Genomic DNA, 27,016 nt, shown 5'->3' with positions numbered 1-27,016 from the left:
GCCACCAGGGAAGTACCTGAGGCTTTTTTAAAAAGTGGTCAACTGTGGTAAAATATGTGTAACATAAAATGTACCATTTTCACCATTTTTCAGTGGACATTTCAGTGGCATTGGGTACATTGACATTGCGGTGCAGCCGTCACTACTGTCCGTCTCCAGAGCTCCTTGTCTTGCAAAACTGAAAATTTCTATCTAGTAAACACTAACTTACCACTCCCCTCCCCTGTCACCCCTAGCAACCATCATTTTACTTTCTGTCTCTATGAATTTGCCGACTCCAAGTGCTTCGTAGGAGTGGAATCTTACAATATTTATCCTTTTGTGACTGGCTTATTTCACGCAGCATAATGTCCCCAAGATTCATCTGGACTGTAGCAGGTCTCAGGATTTCCTTCCTTTTCAAGGTTGAATAATATTCCGTTGTGTGGATAGAGCACATTTTGGTTATCCATTCATCTCTCAGTGAGCACCTTTGGCTACTGTGACTAGTGCTCCTATGAACACTGGCTTACAAAGATCTCTTTGAGATCCTGTTTCTAATTCTTTTGGGGCATATACTCAGAAGTGGAGTCGCCAGATCATATGGTAATTTTATGTTTACCTTTTAGAGGAACCACAATGCTGTACCATTTTACATTCTCACCAGCAGTGTACAAGGGTTCAAATTCCTGCACATCCTTGACAACACTTGTTATTTTCTGCTTTTTTAGGTTTTTTTTTAATAGTAGCCATCCTAACTGGTGTGAAATAGTATTCCATTGTGCTTTTGGTTTGCATTTCCCTAACGATTAGTGATGTTGAGCATCTTTTTATGTGCTTATTGGCCATTTGAATATCTTCTTTAGGGAAATGTCTATTCAAGTCCTTTGCTCATTTTTAATCTGGGTTTTGTTATTGTTGAGTTGTAGGAGTTCTTTATATATTCCGGATATTAGCCCCTTTTCAGATACATGACTTGCAAATATTTTTTCCTATTCCATTTAAAAAAATTTTTTTTAATTTATTTTTTTTGACCACACCACGAGGCTTGTGGGATCTTAGTTCCCTGACCAGGGATTGAACCTGGGCCCTCGGCAATGAGAGCACAGAGTGCTAACCACTGGACTGCCAGGGAATTCCCCCATTTTAAAAAAATAATAGGGATTCCCAAGGGTTCAGTGAGAGGAGTTAGGAGCAGGGCTGGGTGAGGACATTCAGGGGGTAGGGGGTGGGGAGAGGGGACCTGGAGGGGGCTTGGGGGTGTGGAGTGAGTGAGCAGTTGGTGTCTGAAGCTGGGGCGATTCACCCATGTGGGTGTCCAGGATGAGGGAAGTTGGGCTGTCACATTACATGGCAGTGGATACGGCTGGCGGTGGAGCAGGGGATCCACACGCGCGGCTTCCCCTGGCACGCAGGTGCGATTCACAAGCCCAGTTTCCCCCGCACGGCACGCAGGTGTGATTCACAAGCCCTTCCAAACTCTGGGATCTCCAGGTGCCCGGAGCAAGGTGGCAATGGCTTCTTTGACTTGGGGGCAGGATAGCCTGTCAAAACAAGTTGCGTTTTAGTTTCTTTTTCTGATCTTTTCTTCTATCCCAAAGCCTCTCTCCCTTGGCTGAGAAAAGCCACACGTACAGCCATTCTAGTTGAATATGAGGCCTGCAGAACCACAGCAGAACTGCTGGCAGTAAATAGCCAGGTGCAGAAAAGAATTCTTGAGGAAAGTTCCATGGCAGGTAGGGGTCATCAAATGAAATGGAAGGCAATTTGTTTTTCTCCAGGTGAGGCTGATGTGGAGGAGTTATATAGAAGCTGACAGAGATCTACCAAAAGCTGCTAAACGTAGCTTGGATTTGGGGAAGAAAGAGGTTTGAGAGGTGATGTGTTGAGTAATTAGACCCATCGCTGAGAATCTGAGAATCTGAGTCACCATTTGACAGCGTTCACGTCTGTCTGTCGTCATCACTGGGGAGAAACATAACAGAGCGGAGGTCTTTGAAAGGAGCTGATCTGCAGAGAACTCCCTCCAGGCTGCTGGGTCTGTTCCTCTCGGGGAGACGCCCTGAGAGGGGTATGTGCTGTGAGATGCAGAGCAGGGCAGGGGGCCCTAGAGGTGGGAGATGGTCCCCAGAGGGGGGAGCGAACTCAGAGGGCGTGGCAGAGGAGCCAGGTCCCACGGTGGCCCAGGGGTGTGTGCAGCCCCCCAGGTGTATTTTATTCTAATTAGAATGTTTTTAGAAAACTGGAATAGTTGCTAACATTTAAACATTGGGAGGAACTCTGCTCAATATTCTGTAATAACCTAAATGGGAAAAGAATTTTTAAGAGAATGAATATGTGTATGTGTATAACTGAATCACTTTGCTGTACACCTGAAACTAACAAACATCGTAAATCAACTATAGTCCAATATAAAATAAAAATTACCAAAAAATAAACGTTAGGAGATTTCAGATAGGAATTTAAGTTTCCAGCTTCTCTCTTTCATTTTTTTTTTTTTTTTAAAGAAATTCACGTTCTTTTATTTATTTATTTATTTATTTATGACTGTGTTGAGTCTTCGTTTCTGTGCGAGGGCTTTCTCCAGTTGCGGCAAGTGGGGACCACTCTTCATCGCGGTGCGCGGGCCTCCCACCATCGTGGCCTCTCTTGTTGCAGAGCACAGGCTCCAGACGCGCAGGCTCAGGAATTGTGGCTCACGGGCCCAGTTGCTCCGTGGCATGTGGGATCTTCCCAGACCAGGGCTCGAACCGGTGTCCCCTGCATTGGCAGGCAGATTCTCAACCACTGCGCCACCAGGGAAGCCCTCTCTCTTTCATTTTTTTAAAATGGTATCATTTTATTCAGGAACAAGAAATTCAGTGCTACCTACTTTTTAAAAATAATTTTTATTTTTTTAATTGAAGTATAGTTAATTTACAATGTTGTGTTAGTTTCAGGTGTACAGCAAAGTAATTCAAGTTATATATATATATTTTGTTTTTCAGATTCTTTTCCATTATAGGGTATTACAAGATATTGAATATAGTTCCCTGTGTGACAGAGTAGGTCCTTGTTGTCTACCTATTTTATATATAGTAGTTTGCATCTGCTAATCCCACGCCCCTAATTTATCCCTCCCCCGCTTCAGCTTCTCTTGAAAAACGGAAGAGCGGGTCCCTTCCTCACAGGGAGACAAAGAGGGAAATTGACCCCAGAGCACCTGTGTCCTGTTGGGTCTCGGGACAGATGCTCCCTTTGCCACAACTTGGCTCTCCCTTCCCCTTTGCCCATCATCCTCTGGGAGGGGGGCAGGTCCTCACTGCTGACCCAGCTCTGGAAGAGAAGCCGCTGGGCCCTGGGAGCGCAGGTGTGCGGCCGCGACCTTGTGGGTCACCCGGAAAGCCCTGGACCCCGTTCCCCTCGGAGGAGATGTGTCATCTCTGTCTGCTGATGCGGGTGTGGAAGTGCCAGTTCTAGGCTCCAGTGAGTGGTGATCATAAATCAGACAGAACCTCACAGAACCCAGTGAGCGAGTCACTCGGAGAGAGTTTGTCTTTACAGACTTGTGAACATGAATGATGACAGAAGCATGAATTCATTTTACAGAACTGAAAAAAATGGCTCAGCCTGGAAGTGATCATATATTGCAACCTCATTTTATATGAGTGGATGAAAATAAGAGGGACAAGAAGTTAAGTCCATCTCAGGGACATGAAACATCCCGAGGATGCGCGGACAGGGCAGGCAGCGCGGCGCATGCGTGGAGGCCCCCAGCCCTGCGGGTTCCCACGTGCCCACAGCACAGGCCTGGCCAGTGGCGGGTGGGGAGTGTTCACACTGGCCTCATTGGCTCTGTCTAGGTGGGATTATTTTCCCCACAGGGACCACTAATAAAGAGGTGTATGTATATGTTTTTTTAAAAATATTTATTTATTTATTTATTTGGCTGCACTGGGTCTTAGTTGCAGCCCACGGGATCTTTTAGTTGCAGCATGCATGTGGGATCTAGTTCCCTGACCCGGGATCGAACCAGGCCCCCTGCATTGGGAGCGCGGAGTCTTAACCACTGGACCACCAGGGAATGTATATATATATGTTTTTAATTGAAATCAAAGGGCAAATGGGATTTGTTACCTAACTAACTTTGCAACTGGTTTTGTTGCAAACCATTTTTTCCCTCCCAAAGTGGGATGTGTATTATTTCTTACAGAAATAATATGAAAAAAGCTACTTGAACGACAGCCTGCCATGTGTCAGGCCCCGTGCAGGCATTCACATGCGTCGTGCCTCATTTATCCTCCCAGCAGCCATGGGGGGGTGGGGTGGAGGTGTACTGTTACCCCATTGCCTGGAAAGGGAAATGGAGGCAAAGAAAAATTAAGGAACTTGACTGGAGTCTCTTTTCAGTTAAATGGAGGAGCTGGAATTTAGATCCCGGCGGCCTGGCTCCAAGGCCACAGTCGCAACTTGGAGTCCCCCCGCTCCCCCCATCCCAAGTCCATGTAAGGTGGTGACCGGGGTCCCTTTGTTGTCACCTCCCTGCCCTGGCCCCATCTTTCCTTGAAAGCCCAGTAGAGAAGAGGTTCTCTCCACTAGTAGGATGCCAGCCTCTCCAAATGTGGGTCCCCGTTTCTGTCTTAGGGAGCATTTGGGTAGCTTGTTGCTCAGAGTTGAGATCTGAGTGCCAGCTGGGCAGGAGGGCTTCCTCTGGGGCCCTCCTCTCCCTGCTCTGCGGCGCTCACTTCTGGGGGCCCTCCCCGGAGGCAGGTCCTGGGCTGCGTGAGCCCTGCAGGACCCCAGAGCCTGGAATAGTGCCCAGCTCGGGAGCTGCTCAGAGCCTTGTGGGGAGAGTGGAGGCGTGAGCGGGCAGTCGTGTGGGTGTGTCCGGGGCAGTAAACACAGGAGGGTAGCCGAAGGGCAGCGCCCCGTGGGGGAGGCCTTCATCCGGCCGTCAGTCAGTCGTGTGCATCGTCTTAGTGAATCGTGGGCAGAGGTGAGAGGGCAGACAGAGAACAGGATAATCTGTTTTGTCCCACTTTCCTTTCAAACAGTGACTTCTCACCTACAAATTAGTGCTTTTGAAGTTTTACTTTGAATACTAAAGCTCTGTTGAAATTTTTTATGGCCAAATATTCCATAAACCGTAATGTTAACATGAAAGGGACAGAGAGAGAAGCTGATCCAGCTCCTCCCGAGAGAGAGTAGAAACAGAGGCTGGCAGCCACCGTGGTCCCCTGACCCCTTAATGCAGCAGCTGCGTGAAAAGTTCCAAATGCCACAGTAAAAGGGCCCAGATGGAAACAGTTGCACAAAGCTGTTTTAGTTTATAAACCAAGATGTGCTTTGCATCCAGGTAAGGGTGTCCCTCGAGTTGGGTGTTTGTGAAATCATGACAGCTGACTCCCCAGCAGCTTCTTCACTTTGAACTACTGGCGGGGGGTTGAGTCACAGAAGCCAAAGGACAGTGCGTGCTTCTCTTTCCGTCTGTTCTTAATGGGCATTATTGAGTTTGGGCACTGATGTGCTTAGACTGAAGGTTTCCGTGAAATCTAAGCCTCCTGTCTCAGCAGGGCCAGCCACTGAGAGGCCAGCTTCCAGGGTGGGTCATGGGACCCCTGGTCAGCAGACCTTCAAGGCTGTCACTTGGGATGGGCGTCAGGATATAAGGAAGGAAGCTGGGGTGATGGGCTCAGGTCCCTCCCTGGTGTCTCTTTTCCCTTTAGGGGAAACCACATAATTGAGAGGGACATAGGATGGGGATGAGCTGCCTGGAGCCCAGAGTAGTTAGTAATCACAGCCGAGCAGCGTCACTGGCCTCTGTTTCTGTTCTGGGCTCTTTGGGGCTGATGGCCCCTCCCCCTCTCAGACCTCCACATGCCACTGTCATGGGAGCTGAGGTCCCCAACACCCAGAGTGACACCAGAGAGGAGTCAGTTTTAGGAAAGGGGGGGCAAGAATGTAGAGGAGATGAGATATATTTTTTAAATTGTGGTAAAATATACGTAATAAAATTTACCATCTTCACCATTTTTAAGTGTCCAGTTCAGTGACATTAAGCACATTCGCATTGCTGTGCGGCCATCACCACCATCTCCAGAACGTCTTCATCTTCCAAAAATGAAACTCTGTCCCTGTCAGACACTAACCCACCCCCAGCCCCCACCATCTACTTTCTGTCTCTGTGAATGTGACTCGTCTGGTGCCTCAGATAAATGGAATCAAGCAGGATTTGTCCTTCTGTGTCTGGCTTATCTCACTGAGCATAATGTCCTCAAGGTTCATCCGTGTCGTAGCAGGTGTCAGACTGTCCTTCCTTTTTTAAGGCTGAATGATAGTCCCTTGTATGCATAGAACACACTTTGTTTATCCATTCATCCATCGATGGGCACTTGGGTTGCATCCAGCTATTGTGAATCATGCTGCTGTGAACATGGGTGTACAGATATCTGTCCGAGTCTCTGCTTTCACTTCTTTTGGGTATAAGAGCTATTTATTTTTAAAGTGAAAAATTTTGAAGATTAATTTCTCTAAAACACTTTTTAATTTCCCTTAGCATAACTCCTCTCACATTGAGAGTTTTTGATATTAAAGTTTGAATTTTTTTTTAAATTTATTTATTTATTTTTATTTTATTATTTTTGGCTGTGTTGGGTCTTCGTTTCTGCGTGAGGGCTCTCTCCAGTTGCGGCAAGCGGGGGCCACTCTTCATCGCAGTGCGCGGGCCTCTCACTATCGCAGCCTCTCTTGTTGCGGAGCACAGGCTCCAGACGCGCAGGCTCAGTAGTTGTGGCTCACGGACCCAGTTGCTCCGCAGCATGTGGGATCTTCCCAGACCAGGGCTCGAACCCGTGTCCCCTGCATTGGCAGGCAGATTCTCAACCACTGCGCCACCAGGGAAGCCCCTAAAGTTTGAATTTTAAACATTTTTTTCGTAAGGACGAAAATCTTTTTTTTTGGCTGTGCCACGCAGCATGCGCGATCTTAGTTCCCCAACCAGGGATTGAACCTGGTTGTGCCCCCTGCTGTGAAAGTGTGGAGCCCTAACCACTGGACCACCAGGGGAGTCCCTACAAATCTTTTTTTTTCTTTTTTTCATACCTTGTAACCTCTTGACCTGCCTTAGTCAAGTTGCCCCAAATTGCAGCCCAGCACTGGCCCTTCCTTCTGGGGAGCCTGGGAGGGGGCTGGTAGGACCCAGATGGACCCCCCCCCCAGTTTCCTTGGGTGCTCAGGGGATCCCCGGCATTGCTGGCCCCCCAAAGTGTGCTGTGCATGGCCATTGTGCTGAAGGTCATGGACATGTTTTACTCCACTCACAAGCCGAGATGCTCTTTGCTAAGAGCAAATCTGGGCATGTGTGTCCCAGACTGTCTCTTCCCTGGCTAATTTTCCAGATGAGAGTTTCTGAAGATAAGCCTCTCCCCCTATGTCTTCCGTACTCAGCAAGAAAAAAGTCAGCAGCAGGCCTCCTAGAGTGGGGAAAGTCCAGACCAAATATCTAGATCCCCCGTCGCAAGGACCACGGACTGCTTGCAGCCCACAGGTTTGTTTTAGGCGGGCCGCACAGGGGTGTTAACATTTTAGAATTAGTTGCCAGTGTAATAATAAAAACTTGCAAGAGCTCATGTAGGATCTGAACGTTGGCTTCTCTGGAAGATTTCCAGAGATCCAGCAGTACTGAGTTCCCGACTCTTTACCCACCCATCACCTCCCGGTCGTGGGGTCCCTGCCTGGGCCCTGTGGGCGTCGGGGGTACCTCTCCCCACTGGAGACCAAACACATTGCAGAGCGGTTAGCAGGCAGCGGGGACACACGGGGGTGAACCCACCCTCACCATCAAATCAGCCACGTGGGTGATGGCTTAGAAATCTGGCAAAACGACTAATTCCGGACAGCCATAAAGAAACCTTTAACCAGTAAATGGTTTGAAATGAAGAGCTTCAAAAAGGTTGTAGAGTTTTTCAGATGTCTCTTTGTGAATATTAAAGGTATAGGTTGAGGCCAGATGTATACATTAACTGTCCTCACCTGAAGCTAGACAATTTGGCTTGGTGACTTCAGGGAAGAGAAAATGCAGTCTGCTAAGTAAAAATTAATGATTTTTCAGGAATTTGTAGGAAGTTGAGCAGCTTAATTGCGTGCTTTGGTTGGATACATGTTGAAGAAAGCAATCTGAGGAGACTAGGAAATTGTGTAATAACCTTAACTTGGGTCAGAATTGTAATCACTGTAGTAACAGAATGTTGCTGTGTGTATCTGTGACCGAAATGGGAAGCAGGATTTTTTTAAAAATGCTTTTGAAAGTAACAACAAAATGTCCATTCTCTCTCTCTGGACTTCCTTAATTATAAATACCAAGTAACTCTGTGCTGGCTAAATATAGGTTCAGTGGCCATCTATGTTTATAACTTTCTAAAGGTGGAAGTCCTTCAGCAAGGCTGAATTAATTTGGTGTGTAGGTTTTTATAGGGTCTAATTAGTTATGTTTTTCTTAAGCAGACCCACTGGGATGAATAACATTATATAACTGAACTCTGACGCCCGTCACTTTCAAACATAGACTCTCCTCCAAGAGCCGGGGCCCTTGGAAGACACAGGCCCTGCAGACCAGGAGCTCCAGGAGCTGGCCCACTGCAGCTGTGAGCAGCCGGGCTCAGGACATCTGTTTCCATCCAAGGGCAGGCTATGGGAGTGATAAAGTGAATACTTTTTTGCAAAGTCAGAAGCCTCATCTGCAGCCCACTGGCTTCTGAGACCTTGAATTGTGACACTTTGTGACTTATCAGCTGTTCCTCTGAGGCAGATGCCACTGTGCTGGCCTGGGGAGGTGGGTGGCATCCCAGTGGACTGACCAAAGTATGTGCTTGGCCATCCCCCCCCCAAAAGCCAGCTTGCTGACTCGAGGGCTTACAGCATTGCACCTGCATCTGAGGTCACGTCCGTCGGAGGCCTGAGTGGGCGGGTGGACCTTTGGAACCATCAGATGTCATTTGGGGTGGATCCGGCATGCTCATCAGTGACTTTGCTGCAAAGCAAACGTGATAAATTAGATGAGGTTCTCCTCCTCTGTTCCCGAGGCTCTGCAAAAAACACCAAGTCATCTTCTTTTCCTCCAGGAAGGCAGGGTGTGCCCCAGCTGGCAGCACCCACAGATCCCTCCTACCTCACACCTGCCCTGTATAAGCAGGGAGGTGATTTGAAGCTGGCTGTACTCACATTAACAGGAAAAAACAGGACAAGAGAGGCTCTTCCTATAAACACCCCCAGCCCGGGCCTTTCCCCCATCACACTTGGCTTTTGCCCCTTCCTTGCTGGGCTCTGCAAGCTGTTTACGCTCTTCCCCACCTGTGGTCACTGAGATGCTTCCTCTCCACAGCCGGCCACTTGGAGGGAGTGCAGAGCCCTGCACCGCCGGCCTCGCTCAGCCCCATGTCCCTGTGACTGGACGTCAGAGGGGCCGGCTTGGGCCCCGCCCAGGCCACACAGCTGGTGGGTGGTCGGCCTGCCTCCACAGCCTCAGGACTGTCCTGGGAGGGGGCTAGAGAGAGCCCAAAGGCAAAACAGCTGGGAAGCCTGAGGTCTTGGTCACGGCCGAACTGGACAACCCTATGTAGGTGGACAGGGGAAGACATGTGTCCTTCCAGTGTCACTCAAGGTCTGTTCATTTCACCAAACATTTCTTGAGCTCCTGCTGTGCACCAGACGCTGCCAGGGCCTGAGAATTATACAGATGACAGTTTCTGCCTTTGAGGAGCTTAGCGTGGAGGGAGGGAGGGAGGGAGGATAGGCTGTGATGGGTACATGTAGTCAGACCTGGGCCTGGGAGGTCCAGGAGGGCTTCCTGGAGGCAGTGACAGCTGAGGTGATGGTTCAAATCAGAGTGGGAGGTGGACTTGTTGGTGTGAGGTGTCCAGCATGAGCAGGCTCGGGGGTGTGAAAGAGCACGCGAGGGTCCCTCAAACACAGCAGTGTCACTGGAGAACAGAAGGTGAGGCAGGTGAGGCCAGGCCTATGCCGGAGAGCTGGCCTGGCCTGGTTGTGGAGACATTCGTGTGCCCTGTGAAGGACTCGGGCTTCATGCCCCTAGAGGGGGCAGAGCTGGCATGGCAATGGCAGTGTGATGGAGACTAGGAGGCCAGCAGTGCCCTGCCCTGGTGCAGGCAGGGCGGTGGGGCTGCCTGCACTGGAGCGGGGTCACTGGGGAGCAGCCAGGCTCGAGAACCATTCAAGAGGTCGCTTTCAGAGGGTTTGATGACTGGATGCACGCGGAGGATGGTGGTGCCTTCACCAAGATGAGGGATTCCTCGGGAGGAGGAACGGATCTGTGTGGAGGTGAGGGCAGCAAGATGGTGTTGATCTAAGGATGCATGCTCTGGTTGTGGCTGGGGTCGTCTCACCCCAGGTGGTCTGCCGAGAACAGGGAGGACTCAGCCTTTCCAGCACAGCATGCTCAGGGCCCCAGGCAGGACCAGTGGGGAAGTGCCAGGCAGGAAGGGGAGGAGGGTAGGGGCCTTCTCCTGGAAAGGGCTGTCCTCGGGATTTGACACGATTCTCGGCTGCAGCTCAGCGTCTCCTGGGGATGGGTTTTGGAATCCACATGCTCAGTGGCGTTCCAGACCTCTAGAACCAGAACCTCCATCTGGGGGCAGGTCTGGCCCACAGCGGGTTTGCTCCAAGCCTCAGATGCAGAGGTTCTGAATTAGGGTGACCTGCAGTGGCCCTGGAGGTCCACTCGGATGTGAGGGCTGTGGGAAAACCAAAGACTTGCCTGGTTGCATCTCAGGGCCATTTATGTGTAAATCTTGCATAAACACACACAACTATATACACACAAACATAAATATACACACAAATCTGAATACACAACATATGTGTGTATACACACACACATCTGTGTGCACACACATGCAGTCATACATCTATATACATACATACACACATAAATACACAGACACACGCATTTCCATGCCCATCCATCCACGCACACACTCACACACAGACACAGTGCAACAGATGTGTGTGTGGACCGTAATAGTGTCTCTCCTGATTCCTGCACTGGAAGGAAAGAACGTGAGCCCCGTGAGGCACTGGGCTGTGTGTGAACGAACTGCTGCCGGGGACCAGACTGAGATGAGTGGGATCCCCATGGCAGTGATGCTGCAGGTGTGTCGAGAGGCAGAGGGGCGATGGTTAAGGGTGTGAACTCTGATTCACCTCCTGACTGTGCTGCGTGGGGTGGGGTGGGGGGCTTGAGCCAGTCACTTAACCACTGTGTTAAGTGGTGCCTCTGTTTCCCCATCTGCAAGATGAGGGTGCTCCTGGCACCTTCCTCGTAAGGTTGTTGCAAGAATCAAGTTAATGCATCTGAACTCTCAGCTTGCGGCCTGGGTACTGTTCTTGTTATGAACCAGGAGCCCCCAGCAAAAGTCGGTGACCTTAGTGGCTGCGAGAAGGAAGAGGGGGACTTGCTGTTCCCTATAACTCTATACCCTGTTTACCGTCCAGATTTTGTACCGAGTGCATGTGTGACTAGGTTTTTTTTTAAAGTGTCTAAAAGAGCAGAGGTCCCCAACCTTTCTGGCATCAGGGACCGGTTTCATGGAAGACAACTTTTCCACGGACGGGGGCTGGGGGGGATGGTTCAGGCAGTATTGTGAGCGATGGGGAGCGGCAGAGGAAGCTTCGCTCGCTGGCCTGCTGCTCACCTCCTGCTGTGCGGCCCGGCTCCTAACAGGCCTGGGGGTCGGGGACCCCTGTAACAGAGGAATCTGTTAGAGAGAAACCACATCCAGCTCTCCTCACTATGGGTTCTTTGATCTCATTTCTTCCAATGTTCTGGCTGAGAACTCTTAGCAAGATTTTTAATGATGTTACCAATTTTATCACCTAATGTGTATAATTACATATCAGTGTCGAGTGAAGTGATGGGAGCATCACAGACTCAGCGGATTGTTCATTTTCTGTGGTGGCAGGCTGAGAGAATGACTCTAATTAACGCATTGTGAAAATATGAAGGATACGAAAGAGAAAAAGCATTTATGGAAATTTTATGTCGTGATCAACACTCCCCTCCCACGCCCCGAAAAACAACAAAAAACACCTCGCAGACCGGAGATCAGATTCATTGAGGAAGAACAGATTGAGGGTCTGGGGGTTCAGCGCCGAGCAGGACTGGTGGGCAGCCTGGGAGGATGGGGAAGAGCATCTATTCCGTGCTCCGGAGGAGGAAGAGGAGGCTGCCAGGGCCCTCAGGCAGCAGGGTTCTGCTGCAACCGCCACCCCCGTGTTGACGGAGCAGGTTGCTTAGGCACTGGCTGGGGAAGCGGCGCCCAGAGCATGGGCGTGGTGGCCAGGGGAGCACAGCAAGGCCAGGCCAAGGGACGGCATTCAGGATGGCCAGGGCTGCCGAGCCAGGATGAGCACCTACTTTAATGTCAATGCAAATGCCAAGTAAAAATAAGAACGTTTTCTTTCTTAGGGGATTATCCTGAATTTAAGATGCCTTTGTGCCAACCCCACCTTTTTTGTCTATTCCTCCGCTTCCAAGTCTTGTCAGTTTGACCCTGAAGCTGCACCAAAAGTGTAGCAATAGTCCTAAGCCCTAACTTGTGTATCTGTTTGTCATTCGGTGTAAGATGTCATCACCTGTTTGTCTGTGGGCACAATGGGGAGAGTTGGCTAAGGAATTGGGAGCCCCTGAGGGTAACGTTGGGCTTAACCCCCCTGGGCCTCAGTCTTCCCATCTGTAAAATGGGGTCATCTCCGTGTTTCCTCCCCCCACCCCTCACAGGAGGCCAGAGGACAGTCAGCTGTCCCTCGTGTTTAACCAGGCCAGTGGCCACGTCCCCAGAGTGACCTGCCCTCCTATCCTCTTATCTCACGAAGGCACCCAGAGAGCTCAAGGGGCAGCTCCCAGGTGGGGAGGGCATAACTGGGGTTGACATGGCTGTGGTGGGGGAGGTGACAGCGTGGGCAAGGGGGACGGGGCAAGATATGGCTATGTCGTAAATGCCACGTCATCCAAGCTGGGCTGTGTCCCACTTGCGGTCAGGGCACCTGCCTCCTGCTCTGCCATCCCTTGATCCTTTCCAACCTTCTGCCCATCTCGGAAACCTCATATTCCTGACCCAGGCCTAATGCCAGGGGGAGAGCTGGGCAGAGGGCAGCGCAGCGTGAGTCAGACAGACAGGAGTGACCCGGGGGGCATCAGACAAGGATAGTGCTTGGAGAAAGGGCAGCTCAATGACTAGGTAAGATGCTGAAGGCGCTGGCATGGCAGCTGCACTTGTGTTTTTAAGCAGAGCCCCTCGGTGTGTGGACTGGTGGTCCCCAGCCCTTAGAGAAACCATGTCCAACCTCAGAGACTTTGGTGGACTCCCTAGACACACTCAGCAACAAATGCTAGAAATCGCAGTTTGGCAGACATTTTCTGTAAAGTCCACATGTGACATGTTCTAGACATGGGGGCCAGAGGGTCTCTGTAGCCACCACTCAACTCTGGCATCACAGCATGAGAGCAATTGTGGGCAGGAGGTAAGTGAACGCTGGTGGCCGTGCCCCAGTAAAGCTTTATTTATAAAAACAGGAGTTGTGTGTATGTCCAAAAGAATGGAACGCAGGGTCATAGACTGATGCTTGCCTACCCGTGCTCAGAGCAGCATGATTCACAATAGTCAAAAGTAGAGGCAACCCAAGTGCCCATCAGTGGATGAACAGATAAACAACCTGTGACTTGTACACACAATGGAATATGATTCAGCCTGAAAAAGGAAGGAAATTCTGACACCTGCTGCAGCATGGGTGAACCTCGAGGACATCATGTTAAGGGAAACAGGCCAGTAACAAAAGGGCAAATGATCCCGCTGAGACAGCTAGAGTTGTCAAATTCACAGAAACAAAAAGCAGATGGTGGGTGCCCGGGGCCGGGAGAAGGGGAGGGGGAGCTCGTGTTTAACAGGGACTGAGTTTCAGTTTGGGAAGATGAAAAGATTCCGGAGGTGAAGGTGGTGACGGTTACATGACAGAGCGAATGTGCCCAGTGCCCCTGAACTATACGCTTAAACATTGTTACAATCATAAGTGTTATGTCTATTTTACCACAATTTAAAAAATTAATGTAAAAAAACAGAACGTAGACCAGATTTGGTCCATGGGCCATCGTCTGCCCACCACTGCTCTGAATGAGCTAGTACTTGATAACCACACAGTGTAGCCACAGGCTTCGGGATATCATGTTCATCCAAGCTGCAGAGGGTGCCCAGGCCTCTCACAGTAGCTGGATTCCCTCCTGAGCATCTGGGCCCTGTCTTCCTCCTTCCTTCCTTTTCCTACCCTTGCAGTCATTCCAGCGTCAGGCAGCCCTTTCTGTCCCTTGCCCTGTCAGGCCTATGTTTGCCTGACATTCAAATCTTTGGTTTCAAGGAAGGAAGGTGTCTCTCCCCATGCTCTCACCCCGGCTTCTGGAGGGGCAGAGGGTGGATGGAGGTGCACAGAATCTCAGGGGGATCTGGAGGGCCGCTTCCAGATTTCCGAATAGCCAGTGACCCAACTCCCTCCCCTTTTTTCCTGAGTCAGATTCCAGCTTTTCCTGCAGCTGGGGTTGTCAGGGCAGGAGGAGGGGCCTTGGCTGGCGTCCCCTTCTCCCCTGCACCTAACCCTAACCCAGACCCTCACCCTCCCAGATCCTAACCCTAACCTAACCCTAACCCAGACCCTAACCCTCCCCAGATCCTAACCCTAACCCAGACCCTCAGCCTCCATGCTGGGCTGAATATAAGTTTCCAAACAGATGTGGCATTGGCCATTGCTGCCCTCAGGGGCAGTTGGCCGGGTCAGGACTGTGAGAACCATCTGTTCTTCCCTTGAATTACTCAAAGAGAATGACTCCTGTCAGCGCAGACCCTCTGAGCTATTGCTCAGGATGTGGCTGGATAGGGGCAGAGGCAGGGGCCTGGATGGCCTTGGGACTGGCCTTTGAAGAGAGGCTTGGCTGCTCTGAAGGCAGGTGCTGTCCTGAATGGCTTCCAGGGTTACCCTGACATGGGTCTGCTTAGGGTCAGCAGCTCTTCAATTAATCCATCCCCTTGCCAGCAAATTTGATTCAACTCTTAGTTTCTCCATGTCCCCGAGTGGAAATTGACTTGAATGCCTGGAGTTAAAAGACCAAAAGTTGTGAAACATCTCCCAGGGAAGGTAGCAGTTTATAAGCAAACATGCTGATTAAACATTGCTGTAAGTTAAGACTCCATTATTGCTAAATAACAGCTCTGGCTTGTTCTAGGAGGAGCCCTTTGACATACATAACAATTCACTTTGTTGAAGACGTGAGCAGTTAACTGTAGGAGGAGGGAAAAAAGTGCTTTTGTGCAAAATAGGGCAGAAATAATGAGGTTTATGATGGTAGAACAGTGTCTTGAGGTAGAAAATGAACTGAGAATCATAATTGCAGAGAACTATGTATAGAGTACTTACTACCTGCTGGGCACTCAGCTAGCTCTTTATATATAAAGAGCTGTACCTGACTCTGTACATATATAGAGAGAGAGAGTCTTGGAGCAACCCTTAAAAGTAGTAGTTAGTTTTCTCACAAGGAAAGTAAGACTCATGGAGGGTCTGAAGCCCAGGTCACCCAGCAGGAATGGTTGAGTTGAGGTCCATCCTAGACCCCGTGAAGGATTGAAGGAGCCTTGGAGAAGAGCTAGAGAGAGAATCCCAGCTCAATACGGCCAGGATTTCTCGAACACCCACTAGGTTCAAGGCACTAAACTAGGCACTATACAGATGATACCTGCTTACCCTCATGACGATTACGGTATTCACTGTTCTGTGCTTGTAAGCGACAGAAACACCGTGGAGCAAGCTTAAGTGAACAAGGGCGTTCTTTATTTCAAGGACAAGTGGGTGTCTCTAGAAACTCAAGAACAGGATGCATCCAGACTGCCAGGCTTTCTGGCAATGAGGGCTGAAGGGTATAGTAAAGTGGGCTCTCTCTGTAGATCCTTGCTTGATCTTCTTGTGGAAAGATGTGGAAATGGCCACTCAGAATCTCCACGTCCCTCCAGGTCTCTGCCTGGGCCAGTCCTCTCTGCTGGGGACATCTTGTAGCAGATGCAATGTCTGTGAGTAGAAGGTCTTGGTGAATTGGGTGGACATTAGTCCTACTTAAACAACTGCATGGGGTAAGTAGTTTTATCCCCATTTTACACATGAGTTGAGATTTGCAGGAGGTGAATCTTGCCTGAGGTCACACGATCATTGGCGGTGAAGGGAGTGGGCAGGGCTTGGATTAGGTCTATCTGACTGGAAACCTAGGTGCATCATCACGACATCTAACTGCTCTAGAGGACAATTCACCCTAAATTCACTCTTTAATCAGACGCTGGAAAAGAAACTAGGATGGTTTAGCCTGAGAAGGGCAGCATGAGAGTCTATATAGTATTCGGTCAGAAAGCTCTGCTCTTCAGTTAGAAAGCTGAAGGATGGTGACCTCCAGCTGTCAAGGATGGTGACCAACCAGCTGTTTTCAACAACCAGTGGAAGTTAGAACGAGAAGCATGTCTTCTGAGAACGGTGACCTGATGCTCCAGGGTCGTGAGACACGAGAGCAAGTCGGTGCTGCGGGGAGTGGCCAGCGGGGGCAGCCCATCGGAGGGCCACATTGACTGCTCCTCTACGTCCCCTCCAGGCCTCAGGCTGAAATCTGTCCTGACAAACCACTGCTGGCAGAAAACTGGGACACCCTGGGGGCTTGGATGTTCTCAGCTGACCTTTCTGCAATCCCCAAGCAGATGGGGCCGAGTGTTTGCCTTGGCTCCCTTGTTGCACTTGAGAGTGAATGTTCATTCTTAGATATTTCAGTTTACCCGTGGGGTGGAGAGGATGGAGTTTGTTTATAAATGAATATTTTGGTGTAGACCTGACTTGACACTAACTTAGCTATTTCAGGGATGCTTGACCCTAAATGAACATTAATTCATGTCTAAAAATCTTGGCCAAGATAATACAAACTTTAAATGATATGACCTCATTGCAAGATTTGGGGAGTGTGTGCTTCATTGGAAAATACTACTAGTGTTGTTTATCCAAAAGGAGTCTCTGAATTGACCGTAACGTTCACAGACGCTGAGTCTGCCAGAGACTTGAGTGGGGAAGTGTAACGAAGGGTATGTTTCCTTTGGGAGCAGGACGAGCCTCTCAGAGGAAGGGGGAGATGTTTATGGGATGCAGGATTTTGTAAGACTATTGACTGGTGATATCCTGCTTCTTGTTTTGCAGATCGGAAACCTGGAAGATTACTACCACTTTTATCATAGCAAAACCTTTAAAAGATCAACCTTGAGTAGCAGAGGCCCTCACACCTTCCTCAGGATGGACCCCCAGGTACAAATCTCTGCTCCCTGTGCAGGATGCTTTTTTAGGGCCTAGGGTATTGTTTGCTTATTGTTTGGGTCTGTGGTTCTGAAAATGCCTGAGTCTGGATTTTAATGGGATTCTAGATAGCCTTTAGTTTTCCATATCCACTTTGAATAAAACAAGACAGATGTGCAGCTACATATCAGACCATCTAAAGGCTCCAAATATTTGGGTTCCTTGGGAGACTTGGGAATTTAAATTCTTGACTTCCAATCAAATCACTGTAGATCTAATATTTTAAATCTTTAAAAATCAACAAAATACACAGTAGTCAGAGGAGATAAATATGTGAATCTTACTCATAAAGGCTATGCAATTCAAGCTAGCATTTTAATAATGAAATTAGGATTTGGACAAGTGGATGTTTTTGTGATTGTCATAACACATATCTTAATGGTTACCATGAACTTAAAAACCTGGGCAGTAAATATAACTCTTTTTTTCCTTAAAAATTCCTGTGATCTCTGAGATGAAAACAAATGTAATTTGAAAAGAGGCTGACATTTTTAGTATAGTTCATATTTATTGGGTGGTTAATTATACTTTCTGCATAGATTTTAGTTTAATATTTGACAAATATCAATCAACAGATACTTGGTAAGATTAAAAATGTCAGATGGTCAAGTGAGCCTTTGATGACTTCATTCATTCACCAGGTGATTTTGGAATACCTGCTACATGTCACGCTGTGTCCACAGAGTGGATGGTGGGGCTGACAGTCTATAGAAGAATATGTGATATGTCACAGGGCATTGAGTGCTATGAGGGACAGTGAAGTTCAAGTGAGAAGCAGTAGCAGCCCCAACAAAGAAATGAGGCCATTGGTAAATCGTAGTTTTAGAACATGGAAATCACCTTCTCTTAAAAGCAATGTGTGAAATGTTCACTTGGGCTCCCAAGCTGGCACGTGGTACTCCTTCAGTGATCCGCAGAGAACGTGGATAATAAAGTTTCCTTGGGGAAATTGGCCTTGGTGTTGTCCCAAGCCACCCCACTGATAATCGTGGATACTTTTGTGTTGGCGGAGCTGGGGGTGGTGGGAGAGATGGTGTATCCCTGAGAACTGCACCTAAAACATTTCTCCAGGACATGACCTTGTGGTGGTCTGGTTTCAAGAACATGAGGAAGTGGTCCCTGTGAAACTAATTCGTGCAGTTGGGCTCTGACAAGGTAGACATGTAGTGTATGGTTCTGAGTTCATTTTATAGGTGGGTAGAAGGATGGATGGATGGAAGTGTGGATGGGTGGACAGACTGAAGGAGATAGATAGCAAATATTGTGCTAATCCCATTCTTCCTTCATAGCAGGGAAAGGAATTTAATGTTTTTGTTTTGTTTGTTTTTTAAATTATTTATTTATGCATGCATGCATGGATGCATGCTGCATCAGGTCTTAGTTGCGGCACGCTGGATCTTTTAGTTGCAGCATATGGACTTCTTATTTGCAGCATGCGACTCTTACTTGCGGCATGCAAACTCTTAGTTTAGGCATGCATGCAGGATCTAGTTCCCTGACCAGGGATCGAACCCGGGCCCCCTGCATTGGGAGCATGGAGTCTTACCCACTGGACCACCAGGGAAGTCCCAGGAATTTAATGTTTATGAAGGGATTAGTATGTGCTCAGGCACCTTACATGCATCCTCCCACCTGACCGTTTGGGGCTGTGTTTATACCCCTGTGTGTTCATGCCATGGAGCTTGAAGGAACGCTTTTCAAAGGGGCTGGTGTATTGTTTTTTCTTCTCAGAAGCAAAGCCAGGTGGTAGTAGCTCATTCCCACAGGATAGGGCCACTGGAGAAGGGTGAGCAGACCCGAATCACCGTAGAGCTGAGTGCAGAGTGCTCGGCCCATCACCAAAGACATGTGGGTTCTATGCGGCTGCGGGGTTGGGGGAAGCGGGTTGAGGGGCTGAGGTTCGCAGTGGCCAGTCACCTGTCAGAGTGCGGAGACGTTTCTAAGCTAGGAAGGGAGTTGCTGCAGTGCCCTCCACAATTTCTCTTAAGCAAGCAGTGATCTGTCTTGTGAGGACGGCATACTTGTTCTCTGTCCAAAGTCTTCAGAGTTATTGTTCCCACAGAGGGAGTCACAGCGAGGGGTGCTCTGTTTGCATGGGGGAGCCCCTGCCCCGCCTCCAGCCCCGTATAGATGTGCAATGAGAAGAGGATGGGACAGTGGGTTTCTTGGTCCCCTTTCTGTCACTGACCAGTGTTCTTGGCCTCCTTAATCAAAAGAAACTGATGGAAGGCCAGACAAGAAATTCAGGCAAGGCTTTATTGGGGCCCGGCTGCAGCAGCGGGGAGCGAGAACAAACAACAGGTGCCCTTGCTAGCTCCCTGATGGGGGGTGAGCTGGCTCCTTATATGGGGGGAGGGTAGGGGGTGTGGCCAGAGGGGTGGCTTAGGTGGTGGTGAGTGCAGGGGGCGTGTGCAGTGCCCTGCTTTTGCTCCCAGCTCTTCAGAGGTGGCAGTTGGGTTTTTGGTCTTTTTGTATCTTGCTGTCCATAAATTGCCCCAACTGTGCATGCATGCAGTTATTTTTTAGTCCCTTATAGTTTCTTTGTATTTTGTTGCTTGAGGAGACGTTTGTCCAGGTGCAAGCACTGCAGCAAAGGGTCCCAGGTCCCAGCCTGTCTCATTTCCTGAGGGATTTTGGAGAATTAAGCTGTTTCTCAATTGTTAGAACTATTTCTATTAGTTAGAGTTAATCTGTGTTTTAGGGGGCACCCACTCTTTTTTAGTGACTAAATTTTAAAACTCTTAAAGGTATTCAACTCAACTCCTCCATCCTTCCTTCCAAAAATATTAATTACGCACCTGCTGGGTGTGAGGCCCTGTGCCCCAGGGGATGCAGAGATGCCCACGCAGCGGGTCTCTGCTCTGTCAACACCAGCGGAGCAGGACACTGCAGCCCGAGCGTCAGAAGGCAGGAGGCGGCTGAGGAGAATTCCGGGTGGGCCCCAGCCAGCCTCCTCCAAGGCATCTGAGATGATGGGCTTGTGCATTGTAGGTGGGTTCAAAGTACTGCATTCAGTCTGGGTCTGAGGGCAAGGTATTCCGGTCATCAGCTGTGTCCTTGAAGGAAAGAGAAGGAAGGAGAGACTTCCAAAGGCTATGGCAGTTAAGTTTTTCAAAAAAAAATCCCTTTTGTACAGAGCTTCTTAATAAGCTCCTGGCAGGGCTGCTATCAGACCATCCTGCCAATAAAGAGGAAAGAGAGAAAAGGTAAACAGCCCTCACATTCCAGCACTGCCTGGGACTCCCACGTGATTGGCTGATTGTTTCCTACAGTTCTAATTAAATGCTTAGCCCCAGGGAACGCGCATAGACATCCGAACCCAATTCCGAATACAAATTCAGAATTGTAACTGAAATGCCTCTGTTTAAATCAGTCTAGTTTTAATGCAAACCATACCAATTAGCTGTCACTCTAATATTTACTCTACCTAGTCGTTCCAGTGAAATATTGGGTAAAATTAGCTATTTTACAAAAGTGTTTAGTGTTACCTTGTCCTGCAGCACCAGGACATTTTCCCACGTGAGCAAAGCGTTTTTGTGTCACCTTCTCGATTGGAGAGTTGTGTAATTAATATTATTGAGAAAGGGAAAAGATGATTTAATATTATTCTAAGTCATTGGAATGCAGTTGCCATCGTGTTTGAATGACCAAACTGGAGATGAATGTTATAGGGCTTAGGATAAAGCTCAATCGAATGCAGATGGTATTTTATTTTAATTAGCTCCAGTCCCTATTGTATAAAATTGCTTTGATAAGTGATGGAATTTACAACCCACCCCTACTTCGCATGAAAACTGATAGAGTGTACATTTGTTGAACAAAACGGAAACAACACACGAGCGGGAGGGAAGATTTAAGACTTCAGCCACACGTGCACACACATTTATTAAGCATCTCTTTGCTCCGATCTTGTACAAGCATCATGCAGTTGTTTTCCTTCCATTCTTAATCACCTTTACTTGATGTTTTTAACCACCTTTGGAAAGGGCCATTTTGCTCGAAGGGGTTTGTGGACCAGCCCTCTCCTTGGGAGAACAGCCCAACTGTTCTCAGGGTGCAGTATCAATCACTGGGTTTTTCCAAGGGCTGTCATTTAAGCCAACTGAGGGCATTTGTTTTTAACTTGTTCTTTTGCCAAAAGTCGGGAGAAGGGTGGATGTTACTGAAGCACCAGCCAATAGCTGTAAGGGCTCCCAAATTTTTAAAAAATTACTTGTTCTGATTACATTCCAAGCTGGCTTATAGTTCGACATTGCTGCTGCATCTTCCAACCCTTACATTTTAGAATGATGACTCTGGTTCAGCCCTTCCCTTGCATGCTCAGCCAGATGGATGACGGAAATGGGAGGATAAAGATGTTATTAGGGGGGCCCTCGGTGGCTCCTTCCGGGGCGGTGGGAGGCTTCGGGTTGATGCTTTGTTTCAGTCCTTCAACGCTCAGGAGCTGGAAAATGATTTCCAGGGCCGGAGTGGGCATTCTGTTTTGTAGGATGGGACTTTGCCCCAGAGTCTAATCAGAGCTCAGTTTTTTTTTTTCCAGCAGTGATGCAACGTTTAAGCAGATCTTTCCATTAACCACAGAGGGAATTTTATCTGACAGTTTTGTGTGCTAGAGCCATTTGGAGTGCAAACAAACAAAAAGTTCCTGGCAAATACCAGCACATAGACAGGAAGTGACCACATTGATCTGGATGAACTGCGAGATGGGCTGGGGGGAGGGTGGGCTGCCACACGGGGCCCGACAGGTTCACCCGCGTGGGGACAGCAGGGCTTCAGCTGTCTCTTCACGTTTCAGCACAACCCTGCTGGATCTAGTGAACTGGATGCTACCAGTTGGTAAGCAGTTAGAATTTTCAAATAGGCTTTAAAAGATGGTGCTTTATGATTTCACCGGCAGGCTTGACGCTTCCACTTAGATGCCTCCAAGATGTCTCAAAGTCACCGCATCCCAAAGCCGAGTCAGCACCTCTGACCGCACCTCTGTCTCACAGAGAAGCAGCCCCTCCCCCATGCCCGTTCCCCCACCCTCCGTCCACCACCCATGCAGCCCGTGCCCCAGGCCTGTCCTCTGGCATGTGGACGCTGCATGGCCCCTCTCACTGGCCAGCTGTGGGCATCCTTGCCCAACACCAGTCTGCTCTCCACTGTCCCGAGGGAGCCTATGAAACACCCCTGTCATGGTGCCACCGCCCCTGGGAATGTCCTGCCCAGGTCCCCCTTGGTCTGGCCTCCCTGTGGCCCCTGGACCCCCGCCACGCTGGCCTTTAAGATCCTCATCGGATGACATTTGCCCTTTCCCCCTGCGCAGGCTTTGCACATACTGGCTACCCCTGTGTCTCTCTCTGGTCTCGGCCTATGCATCCCTGCCACCGGGAGATGGCTTAGCGGCTGCTCCTGGCAGTTGGATGTCAGTGCTCTGGGTCTGTGAGGTCCCCTCAGCATCTGCCTTCCCCAGGGACTCCAGGAGCGGAGGGCTCGTGGCTGTTCAGATCTTGTCCCAGCACGGAAGTGACAGGGCCAGAGTGCGTCTGGCCGTGTTCGCAGCTGCCCGCTGCTGCAGGGGACGCACCGTCTTAAAGGGTTTAGTGGTCACGTGGGTGTCCCCCTCCCTGAGGTTCCCAGCGCCGTGAGGGCGGTAAGGAGCCCATCCATTGGCTCTCGGGCCCCCACTTTGTTCCTGTAATGTCTGTTTCCTGGCCGCCTTGGAGACAGTGCCAGGACCGCAGGCCCAGGTGGGAGCGAGGAAGGGTTTCATTTGCTGGGGATCCAGTAATGACGGGACCAGGGACACGGCTGGTGGGAGCTGCAGGTGGTTCCAGGAGGCGTGGAGCGCGAGGCCGGGCAGCAGCCGTGAAAGGCAGGGGGATGGGGGGCAGGGGGAGCTCGGGGTGAGACGCACACAGCCTGCCTTGTGCCGGGGGGTGTCACGTTCTCCAGGGCCAGGGCTGCCCTCACTTGCTTTCACTCCAGGTCTGGCAGGCTACCCAGTAAATAGCAGGCGGACCCTTAGTCAATGTTTATTGAAACAGATCTCAGTTTTCAGGGAGTAGGTTCAGGTAGCAAGTTGTATCTGTTACCATTTGCTCATCAACTTCTTTTTACCTAAACGACTTTAGAAGTATCTTGTGGCCTTGGTTAAATTGTGACAAAAACCCTAAAGAGGGCTTGAATTCATCAGGCTGCAGAATGACCGACGTGGAGCCAGCCGGGCAGTGTGCTGACCGGCGTCTGGCTGGTGACCGTGGGGAGCAGGGGTCCTTCAGCCACCTGTCGGTCATGTGTGAGTAGAGGCATGTGTGAGTAGAGGCATCCCTCAGGGGGATGGGGTGCTTCCCATCAGAGCCCTGATTTCCCGAAGTCCGTTCATGTTTCCCAGTATTAGCAGGAGGAGTGGTGCCGGCTCTCACCAGCAAAGCGGTCACCTTTTGGCCCGTGTAGTTCAGCTTGGATGGAACGAATTCGAGAAGTGGCCTGTTGAGGAAGGGGGGACAGGCCTGGGTCCCCGCTTGCCTCTGTGACGTGGGAGGAGGAGGGGGAGGTCTTCTAGTCTGAGTTAGAACAGCTTTTAGATTTTTGGTTCGTCTTCCTTCTCCTCTGCCTCTTCTACTGGCCTGGCTCATGGATTTCCATAGCAACCCGGCATCTCCTCCCCACCCTAGGTGGTACCCTCAGGAGGGCTCGAGCGTCTCCCTGAGACATGATCTAACAAGGCTGTTTAACCATCACTCGCTTGTGGGGCTGGTGCCCTCTGCCCCAGGAAGATAAGCGTGGGAGTATCAATCCTCGTATGGAGTCGGACCCCAGTCCACTTGCCACCTCCACGAGCCCGGCTGAGTCCCATGCTTCTTAACCATGTCGGAATCACAGGCCCCTCTGCAAAGCTGATGGAAGTCGTGGACATTCTCTCTCTATCCAGAGGAGAAAAGAAGTCACGTGCTCATGTCCACGCTGCTCTGCATACAGCTTCTGGGGGTTCCTGGGACGTAAGCCTGCCCTTCCATCCTCCAGGATCTCTGGGCCCCAGGCGGGAAGTCCCCAGCTTGGCTACCACTCAGCTCCTACGTGCCTGAACCATTGCCTGTCCTGAGAGAAGGACCACCTTGCAAACTGTAAGGTGACGTGCACTTGTCAGGGAGGATTATTTTCCTTTCTTTGAATCCTCACTTGGCGAGTTAACTTGTCACTGCTCTTCAGCTGGTGGAAAGTTGACCCAACACGTGTCGGGACAGGTGTTGAGAGCCGTCGGTGTTGACGGGACTTGAGATGTAAGGGTCCAGGCTGCTGAGTGCAGGGGTCACAGAAATGGGCTGGTTCGGCCCCTTCCTCGGCTGGAGGCTGAGGCACAGAGGATGGGGTCAAAGGTTGACCTTCCCCCATGCTCCCGCTGCACTGTTCTCTCCTGGAAGAGGCCTGAGGATCGGGGGGCCCCTGGACACTTGGGGGTCTGGCCTCTGACATCTTCCATGGATTTGCCCTGATCTGCAGGCAGGGCTGGCTCTGTCACAGCGAACGGTGGAGGGAATCCCCGTCCTCCCACAGTGACAGAATGAAATGTCCCTCCCTTTGATGAAGATAAGGGAAAAAGAAAAGGGGAAGCTGGCCAGAGCTGTCTCCCTTGCCCTGGACACAGCTGTGCACGAACACGAACCCTAAATAGAACGCACTGCTCTTCCCCTCGCACTGGTGGAGATCTGGAGGGTATGGGGACGAGGATCTCGGAGAACAGCCTTTGTTGCCTTAGCTCCCTCTCAGAGCAAAGCCCCTGGAGCCCCTTCTAGGACCTACCAGCTCCTAAAGATGCCCTGGGGCTTCCCGAGCCTGGCGGGGCCTGTTAGAGGTCGACGGCTTTAAGGCAGAGCGTAGGCGTGTGGTGGCTTTGGGTGGAACGCAGGGGTCATTCATGCTCTCTCTGGTGACATTGGCTCGTGAAACTTCAAAATAACGTGACAGCAACCCCCTTTTGCACTTGTTGAACCCAGGACTGATGTGCCAGGCTGCTTCTGTTCTGGCAGAGGATGCGGCTGGGGCTGCCCAAGGCACGCCTGCCTAGACGACGCTCGGGCCGTTGTACAACCGGCAGCGCTGATTGGGATCCTGCTCGTTTGCATGACTTCGTTCTAAGCATCTTTTTTTTTTTTTTTTTTTAAACATAAACTTTTTTAAGGGAATAGTTTTCTAACATTCTTTTTTTAAAAAAATATTTATTTATTTATTTGGTTGCACCGGGTCTTAGTTGCGGCAAGTGAGCTCCTTAGTTGCAGCTCCAGGGCTCCTTAGTTGTGGCATGCAAACTCTTAGTTACGGCTTGCAAATGGGATCCAGTCCCCTGGTCAGGGATTGAACCTGGGCCCCCTGCATTGGGAGCGCGGAATCTTATCCACTGCACCACCAGGGAAGTCCCTCTAGCATCTTTTAAGTTTACCTCCTCTTATCTACAGAGTGACATTCAACAGATACCGAATTTTAATTTGACTTCTCAAGAAGAAAGCTGGAGGAAGCGTTGCCTTCAAAAGAAAGCGTTGCTCTTCACCTCATCATGAGAAGATGATAAAGTCTTCGCGACAAAAATGTTTCACGGGAAACATACAGAAAATGGATAAAAGGAAGAGGGTCAGAGTGAAGTCCCACCTTCAAAATATGACTTTGAAGAAGTCAGGACACTTTATACAGGTTTATAGAGGTTTGCCCAGGAGAGATACTCTGTGTTGAGCTGGGGTTGCAGGTGGCAGACCTTGCTCTTGTCCAAAATCACTGATCTTCCACAAAAAGTCCACACAGATCACCTGGGGGTCATGAAGACCCAGTCGCACTGTCTACTCCAAAGTGTTTTTGCAAGTCTGACTGTGGTTATAACATATTTGATATCTGAAGGGTATTCATTTAACTTCATTCCTTTGTTCAGGGAGCATTTAGTGAACTCCTACTGTATACCATGCATCGCCTGGCACACAGAAGTATAGTGGTGAGTGAAACACAGCCCACATGGTCCGCACAGGCCAGTGGGGAGCAGAGGGTAGTCACACCGACCCCGGACACATCCGACCACAGCTGCGGTTCGTGCCGGACAAGTCAGGTCAGGGAAGCCCCTCGCTCCTGGCAGAGACACACCTAACTTTGCAGCGTCAGCTTTCAATTTGCCTTTTCAGGAAGAAAGAGGACAGGACTTTAGTCCAGCAGATCTTTGCTGAGCAGGTCCCTGTTACAGGCAGGTGTTGGCTGAGAGGTGGAGAAACAAGCGTGCCTGAGATGCATGCCTCCCTCTGGGGGAAAGTGGGCTTCTGAACAGTTGATGTCCATGTCCTGGGGTGGAGGCAGCGTCACCATGCACACACCTGTGGGGGCACAGGAGCCCGGGGGGCCACCCTGGCCTCCCTGGGTGTCAGGGAAGGATTCCAGGGTGGGGAGGGTTAAAGTGGAACACAAGTAAGTTGGCCCAGTGAAGGGGCACCGTGAGAGTCAGGCCTGCGGACGAGGGGGTGCCGGGGGGGGCGAGAGGCGGGGCTGGAGGGGGCCCAGTGGGCAGGGACACCCCGAGAGTCACGTGACCGTCCAGATGCCAGGGGATCGTTGCCATGGTGAACGTTGGGGATGGGATCCTGACCCCTTGAGGAGATGGAATGTGTGACAC

The 27,016-nt window shown here is 50.0% G+C and overlaps 1 protein-coding gene across 3 annotated transcripts in view; it reads left to right on the top strand.

Moving 5' to 3' along the window:
* PCSK6 (proprotein convertase subtilisin/kexin type 6) overlaps positions 1–27,016 on the top strand; it is a 192,759-nt gene that overhangs the window by 30,908 nt on the left and 134,835 nt on the right. For all 3 annotated transcript variants that reach the window (XM_057544203.1, XM_057544204.1, XM_057544202.1), the window contains exon 2: positions 17,236–17,340. In XM_057544203.1, coding sequence (XP_057400186.1) covers positions 17,236–17,340 — 105 coding nt within the window. The remainder of the gene's footprint in view (positions 1–17,235; positions 17,341–27,016) is intronic.

The sequence above is a fragment of the Balaenoptera acutorostrata genome, chromosome 3, assembly GCF_949987535.1.
Source record: "Balaenoptera acutorostrata chromosome 3, mBalAcu1.1, whole genome shotgun sequence".
NCBI lineage: Eukaryota > Metazoa > Chordata > Mammalia > Artiodactyla > Balaenopteridae > Balaenoptera > Balaenoptera acutorostrata.
The sequence above is the reverse complement of the archived record's forward strand: the minus strand, read 5'-3'. Positions and strand labels throughout refer to the sequence as shown.